This window comes from Primulina tabacum, chromosome 16 (genome assembly GCF_025594145.1).
Source record: "Primulina tabacum isolate GXHZ01 chromosome 16, ASM2559414v2, whole genome shotgun sequence".
Classification (NCBI taxonomy): domain Eukaryota; kingdom Viridiplantae; phylum Streptophyta; class Magnoliopsida; order Lamiales; family Gesneriaceae; genus Primulina; species Primulina tabacum.
The window spans coordinates 30,794,239-30,802,660 of NC_134565.1; the positions used below are offsets into that span (position 1 = coordinate 30,794,239).

The following is an 8,422-nucleotide window of genomic DNA, read 5'->3' on the forward strand; positions in this document are numbered from 1 at the left end:
CACTTACTCGCGCATATGCGCGCCTTCCGCCGCGCATGTGCGCCGAACTCTCTGGACGTTCCGCGCATGTGCGCGTATTCAAGCCGCGCATGTGCGCGCATGGTTCTGTCTTCCTCGCGCATGTGCGCCCATACATGTCGCGCATGTGCGCGGGGACTTTTCTTGCACAAAATGTCAAATATTCTTTCGGCTCTCCCGGTCTGATCCGTTTCATCTATAATTATCTCAATTAATAAATAAATCATTTCAGATTAATCTCATATTACAGTAATAAAATCTCGGGCCTTACATCAATCAGTACAAAAACCGAGGCGATTTCATTCTAATGATAGTTAAATCATTCTCTACCACAACAATGTGTTCTTTTCACTTTGATATGTTGAGGCGTAAGGAGAAAAAAGGAGGATAAACTATCTTTAATTTTGTATAATTTTGTTTGAATTATAATTATAATATTTGTTTATGTAAATTTTTTTTATAAATTAGTTTATCATTTAATTTAAGCTATAAAATAGTTTTTTTTTTTTTGATTAAAGGGGATGGGGACACCCAAAATAAAGTGCCTAACTAATTGGCACTCTCCTACCGACACTCACACCTAGCTTATCTTCTTCTATTATCTCTTTCAATCTTGTCGAAGGGACTTCAATTTCTTTCCAGCCTCTGTCATAATTGAGTGATGTCGAAGCCAAGAAATCTGCTGCTCTGTTTTGTTCTCTGTAGATATGCAATGCTTTGACTTCCCACTCCCTATCTAGTAGATTTTTACATTTGAAGATCAAATTATACAGTGAAGAGCATGGCATCCCTTCTCCATGTAGCCACTTTACAGCAACCTCTGAGTCTATTCCAAGCTCTACTTTTTTATATCCCAGCTTCCAAGTTAGTTCCAATCCTTTATATATTGCCCATAATTCTGCTTCCTCAATGGTACAGATGTCTATATTGTAAATGAATCCCGTAATCCATTCCCCATTTGAGTTCCTTAAGATACCACCTCAATCTGCTTGTTTACCCTGAAATTTGACACTTCCATCAACATTTAAAGCACACCAATCATTTGGTGGAGGTATCCACCTGATTCTTCGATATTCATATGTAATTCTGTTATGAGGTATAACTTTTTTTGTTAAAAAGGCTGCTTGAACTTCCAGATACTGGTCCTTTATCCATTTTGCCTTCCTCTTGACATCCATCTTCTTATTCTTAAACACATATTCATTCCTCCATTTCCAAATCCACCAAATTGCAATTGCAAACATACTGTTCCAGTTGAAATCAGTAACTTTCTGTGTGGCTTTAGCTAGGTTTGACCACATCCAATTATTAAAAGGGAGTCTTAAATTATCTTTATTCTTGCTTTCGGCAAGTAGCTCTCTCCAAATCCCTTTTGCCTCTTTGCATTTTCTGAAAATATGGTCTACATCTTCAATTTCCTCTGTACATAAAGGGCAGTGACCCTCTGTAGTAAATCCTCGTTTGACTCGTTCTTCATTGCTCATGATCTTTCTAAGAACAACTAGCCATACAAAAGCTCGAACTCGGTTTGGGACCTGAAGGTTCCATATGGTTTTCCACTTGTTTTCTTGTTTGTTGTCAACGAACTTTACTTTGAATAAGCCATTACTAGTTCTTCCCCAGCAGCTAATGTCCTCAGCATTATCATCGTCCAAAAGGATGTAAGCTGCCAATTTGTTTTGGACATCAATTGGCAAGAGTCCTTCTATTGCTTTCCAGTCCCACCCTTCACCACTTCTCCAATAAGCATTTATTTTCTTGGTCTGATCCATTTCTGTAATGTTCTTGAGCAATACATTTTGCAAAGGTTCCTCAATTAGCCATCTATCCGTCCAGAAACAAGTAGACTTTCCATTTCTAGCAGCCATTTTTCTACCGTTATCCAGCACTGTACTAATTTTGGATATCCCTTGCCAGGCATTTGATGCGCCATGTTTTGCTATGATACTGTTCGGATTATTTACATTGCGCATATATTTACCTTTCAAAACTTTCGTCCAAAGGCTGTCCTTTTCCTCTAAAAGTCTCGAGCCCAGCTTAGTCATGAATGCTAAATTCATGTGGGCTAATTTTCTTATACCCAAACCACCATTACTCTTTGATTTAGTCACTTGATCCCATTTCACCATATGGCATTTCCTTTCTCCAATTTTTCCCCCCCATAGAAAACTTCTGATGATTTTCTCTAATTCCGAACAAATGCCTTTTGGTAAAAAGCATGTTTGCATAGTGAAGACTGGAATAGCATTTAGCACTGATTGTATAAGAACTTGTCTCCCTGCTAGGCTTAGGTATTTTGTTTTCCAGCCCTCTAATCTCGCCTTTACTTTTTCCAAAACTTGCTTGAAAAGGCTTCCTTTCACTCTCTGATGAATCGATGGAACACCAAGATACCTGCCCAAGTCATTTGTTAGAGGAATACCAGCAAAAGTTGATATAGAATTTGCCAAAGGGATATCGACATTTTTAGAAACATAGATTTGTGATTTCTGACGGTTTATTCTTTGTCCTGATCCTGTGCAGAACTTATTCATGCATTCAAGAATAACTTGTATCTGTTCATTTGAAGCCTCCGCAAATAGCACCATATCATCCGCAAAGAAAAGATGCGAAAGAGGCGGCCCGTTTCTTGAAAGCTTGATTGGTTTCCACTTCCCTGAGTCCACTGCTGGACAAATGATATGACTTAGCCTCTCAATACACAAAACAAAAATGTATGGAGACATTGAATCACCTTGTCTAATTCCCCTTGTAGGTCTGAACCAATCAAGTTGCTCCCCATTCCAGCTTATTGAAAATCTGCTCGATTCGATACAGCTCATGATATTTCTTGTCCATTCTTGGTTTAGGCCTACGTCCATGAGTGTTTCTCGGATGAAATCCCAGGAAAGTCTATCATAAGCTTTTTCGAGATCTATTTTTATTGCCATATACCTTTTTTTCCCATTCTTCTTCCTCATTGAGTACAGGATCTCTTGGTATATCAATATATTGTCTGTGATTTGTCTTCCTGGTACAAAGCTGCTCTGAAAGTGGCCAATGATATCAGGCATAATTCCTTTGAGCCTATTCGTCATTGCTCTGGTGAGAATTTTATAGCTAACATTACATAAGCTAATTGGTCGGAATTGTGTTATCATCTCTGGATGCTGGACCTTTGGAATCAACATTAATATGGTATCATTTATGCCTTGGGGAATACATCATGTCTCAAAGAACCTGAAAGCCAAATCACAGATTGAAGGACCAACTACAGACCACATGTTTTGGTAAAAGCCAGCATGTAGGCCATCCGGGCCCGGTGCTTTAAATGGAGACATATCAAAGAGTGCTTGCTTTATTTCATCAGTAGAGAACTTACCATCGATATAATCCAGCTTTGATTCATCCACCCTAGGGAAAAGTCCTCTTTGCAAAGAGAAAGAGTCTTCGCTCGGACTTGCTTGAAATAGGGATGTAAAGTACGTTTGGGCAAGCATTCTAGCATTCTCTTCCTCTGTAATCCATTGACCATTTTCATCCTTAAGTGCGCCAATCTTATTATTACTGCGTCTGACAACGGTGGAGGCATGGTAGTATTTAGTGTTTCTATCTCTTGATACAATCCAATCTTCCCTCGATTTTTGGTACCAGAGCAGTTCTTCCTGTTCTAGTACCACGTCAAGCACTTTTTTAAGTTTATTCTCAAGCTTGAGCAGCCCCCGCCTCGGAGAAATAGCTAAAATTCTCTGGATGCCCATGATCCTTGAAATTAGCTTCCTCTTTTTAATATGAATGTTGCCAAAAGTAGATCTATTCCAGTCTGACATAACATGTGCCATTTTTACTATATTATCTTCCAAATTTTTCTTGTCATCCCACTCTTTCGCAATAGTTGTCGAGAAATCCTCATGAGTGAGCCAAGCTGATTGAAATCTGAACATGCCCCTACTTTGTAAGCTTTTCTTTGCCTTCAGCTTAATAAGTAAGGGAGCATGGTCTGATTGAATAATTGGAAGGTGCTCAATCTTGGCTTCAGGGAACATCTCCTTCCACTCCAGATTACAAACACCTCTGTCTAACCTAGCTTCTTTATAATTTGCAGGGGATAAACCCCTTCTCCAGGTGAATTTCGCTCCCTCAAACCCCATGTCTATCATTGCTTGGTTAAAGATCCAGTTGGAAAAGTCTGTGCTTCTATGGTGTGCTGATCTTTTTCTTGAGGAAACTTCATCATCGGAGATCACTGAGTTGTAGTCTCCTACTGAGCACCAAGGTCCTTCAATGTTCAAATTTTCAACAGTAAGGTCCTGCCATAATTTCTTTCTAAGGATGGCATTGGGGCTGCCATACACGATTGAAAGGAGCCACGGATATTGATCGTCGACCATTACCTGAAATAAGATGAATTGAGGGTGGGTGTAAACTATATTCACACATATATTTGCTTCCCAGAACACCCAAATACCACTGCTAAAACCAACAGATTCCACTCTAGCCCAATTCTCGAAACCCATTTTCTTAAAAATTTCATCAGCTTGTGAGCCAGAAACACGGGGTTCGAGCAAGCCTAACACACTCGGCTTGAATTTTCTTCTCAAATCCTTAATGACTCTCCTGGTAGGTTTCGAGGCTGCGCCTTGACAATTTCAAATCATAATATTCATAGGGACTATTAAAAGAAAGACACCACAGGTGGTGTAATGATACCTCAATACAAACTTGATCATTGTGACCATCTATGGTCCTGGAGACCATCCAAAGGAGTTCCATGACCACTTCATCCATACAATTTAAAGAATTTTCTTCCATTCTCGTATCCTTGTCTCCATTGTAATCTGGAGGGTCTTGATGGTGCTCTTTCCCAACTGGTGCCTCAAAAATGCTACAGTTTTCCATAGCATCTGGTGTTTGTGTATTTTTAATCACTCTTCGTTCTATAATTTTCCCACCTTGAGTTCCCCGGATGAGTGTATGTTCCTCTGCTGCCGCCGCTTGTTTCGATTTTGTTATGTCATGGAGCTTTTCTCTGTCAACATATCTTATATGGCTCTGATTCACCACCTCGTTCGAGTTTGCCATGTCAAATCCCATATTGTCCAGCTCTTTATAATTGACTTGCACGTTGGGCCTTCTCCCTTTCCCCTCTAATCCTTTATGCTTCGTTGGGCCTATTTTTGTTTGCTCCCCCTCTTCTAAAAGTAGGTCCATTGCTGTGTCATCCCCCATCTCCAAAGGCAAGGAATCAAAACCAGATTTATGCTCTTGTGGTGTAATTTCTCTTTTATTCGCCCATATCTTTCTATTATCGAGATTTCCGAAATTCGTATATTTTTTATCATATCTTTTTTTTCAAAACTGCGCGTATTTCGCCTAACCACCATCCATGCACCAAATTTCTCCTTAATTTCCGGTGGGTGAGCATTCGTTTCCGTCAGCTTTTCACCGGAGTCTTTCCTCTTCTGTTCCGGCAACTCGCCATGTTCTCCGTCGCCAAATAAATATGGGCATCTTTCTTTGTGGTGGCCATGGATTCCACAATTAAAGCAAATCAAGTGCAGACCCTCGTATTCGATTTTCATGATTCTTCTTCGAATTTTGAATTTAGCCAATAGAGGCTTAGTTATGTCAACTTCAACGCAAATTCTAGCGAACTTAGCTCTTGAGATTAGACTAGTGGCCTAGTCTATTTTGATCGGTCTGCCGATTTTGCTTCCCACTTTCATCAGAAATTCTTGATCATAATACTCGATAGGAAGGCATGGAAATCGTACCCACGCAAGTAATTTCTCCGTGTTGTCAGCAAGGGGATTGAAATTGGGAGACCATTCCTTTGTAATCAAGTAGTGATCCATTATCATCCACGGTCCTTCATACTTTGCAAATTCATAATCATCAACCGAGGCAAACCTGACTATGTAGTAGTCATTCTCAATAGCGACCATCTCAATAGCAGCATTAGGTCTCCATAATGCTTTAATCCTTCGAAACAGATAATTGTATCCGATTGTTCTTCCCAGCACTTTGACTATTAATGTTTTGCGCCATGGTCTACGTAGTCGAGCTTTCTCCTCCCTTGAGACTTTAATCTTTGGGCACCCTTCATCTTCCACCTCCTCTTCACTGTCATCGTCATCTGAGACGACGCCTTCTTCCTCAAGATAAATGGCCATGTCCCTGGTTTTATCCTTTCCCAGGAGAGTCTCCTTAAATGAGATTCTGGCTCTCGTATCATTGCTAATTGGATTCTCTTGGTTTATCATATGGATGTTTGGCTGGACATTTTCCATTATCGCATCTTCGTACGATCTCTGCATTTGGTTCTCCTCCAAAGAATGCTTCGATTTATTGGTGCTTCGTTCAAGGAGGTCCGCCTCCTCTTGAGAGAGCATTTTTATTTTTCTATAAAATAGTTATTTATGCGCTAGTTACTTTTGAACTTGTTAGTCAATTTTTATAAGGACTTGGTCCAATAAATTCTATTTAAAATTATAAATCTTCAACCTGACGTATTATTATTAATATAACTCGGGTGAGGACGAGAATTTCATCGGGTGGATATCATAAGTCCGATCCCTCTCCCTACATTGATCGGGACGGGAAAATTCCGACAAATCAGGTCGAGAAAAAGACGGGTCGAGATATTTTCAGAACGAGAATGCGTTGGGATTCATGGTGGGTGGGGAATTTCAGAGGATTTTGTCAACCCTAATTTTTTAATCAATCCACGCCGATACGAAGTGATTTCAAATATTCTTTTCAAATATCTCTCAAATTCAAATCCTCTATCTAAATACACCAGAAAATTCTAATTATTCAAATATATTCAAACGTATGGTCGTACCTGAAGGTAGTCCAAAGAGGCCTCTGCCTCATGCCCCCAAGCGTGGAAGGGGCTCGAAAAATTATTTTTTTAAAAAAAATAGATTAATCTTATGTCTAAAAAAATTATTTTTATTTGTACATAACTTTAGCTAACCTAATTTTCCAACGATATAGAAATCCTAAAAATTTCCTTTGGTCCTCTTTTAAATAATATTTGTACAAAAAATTAGTTTTGTGTAAAATTATACTGCGATGGTGATATATTGACTGAGAGGTGAGAGGTTTGTTTTCAATAATCTTAATTTTCGTTCATAGTATTTTAAATTTCATTTTTTAAAAAAATAAATAAAATAAAATTGGAGCTGAAACTTCTTACAAACCCAATAAGATTATGCAAAAATGCTGCTAATAAAATATTTTGATGAAGAGGCGAGGATTAAATCTTTTTATAATATTGCTAGAGTCAAACATAATATAATAACAATTACATTTAGAGCAGGTAACTTGTGAGACGATCTCACGAGTTTTTATCTGTGAGACGGGTCAACCCTACCGATATTCACAATAAAAATAATACTCTTAACATAAAACGTAATATTTTTTCATGGATGACCCAAATAAGATATTTGTCTCATAAAATACGACCTGTGAGACTGTCTTACACAAGTTTTTGTCTTACACTTATTATTTATAGATAAATATTTCATGAAACATTGTTTGATTAAAGTGGTAAATTCAACATAAAAAAAAGTAGGATGATTAATGATTCTTCATTAAATTTTTTTATACACCATTCAAATATAAATTTTTGTAAAAGAAATTTAGCTACTATTTTTCCTATCAAAACAACATAACATATAATATTTAAATGATTAATTAGAATTTTTTTTGTTATATTATATGATTAACTTATGCATATTTTTAACATTATTTGATGATATTTCAAATGTTTCGTCTCAAGTTACAGCAATGACATATTTCTTAGCCATCCAAGTTACTTTTCTAGCGTTTTCAAATAGCCTGAATTTTCCATAAGCATTGGGCATTACATTGAAAGTACCGGCGTTCGGTGTAAATCCTCGCTGAAGCATCTCATCAAAAAGCCGTGAAGAAAGTTCATCAACTGGCAATGCATCGGCACACCAAATTTTCTTATACAGATCAACTAACTTCTCATTCATGCCGAAACGCTGATAAATGCGGAGAATATCTTGTAGAAGATAAACATCTGGCACAATATTCTTATGTTCCTTCATCTCATCCAAAACAGTGCAGGCGTCTTTCGATTGAACTCCTGAAATCTTCAACTCCGCATACAACTTTTCGGCTTCAGAAAACATATATGCTCATACTACTGTATGTATCAATCATTGAGCAGACGATATTCAAGTTGGGAACCACAGATTTAGGCATGCAACTAAAAAGTTTGATGGCATTCTAAAGGAGAACCATATCTTTGCAGGAACATATTAAGAGATGGTACTGTAAGTAGTCCTCAAATGGTGGATCCTCCCACTGCTTCTCTCTTAGAAATTTCAGTGTGTCATCTATCTAGCAATTTTTCAGAAAAGCACTCACAAGTACTGCACAAGATGTCTGA

The 8,422-nt window shown here is 38.1% G+C and overlaps 1 protein-coding gene across 1 annotated transcript; it reads right to left on the minus strand.

Annotated features, from left to right (window-relative positions):
* Positions 1–5,678: 5,678 nt before the first annotated feature.
* On the minus strand, positions 5,679–6,389 carry LOC142528490 (uncharacterized). Its single transcript, XM_075633536.1, has one exon. It carries the CDS (start codon positions 6,387–6,389, stop codon positions 5,679–5,681), a length of 711 nt encoding a protein of 236 aa, XP_075489651.1.
* Positions 6,390–8,422: the final 2,033 nt, after the last annotated feature.

Coding starts and splice junctions, on each gene's coding strand:
- LOC142528490 (XM_075633536.1), bottom strand. CDS start 6,389: ATGCTCTCTCAAGAGGAGGCGGACCTCCTTGAACGAAGCACCAATAAA.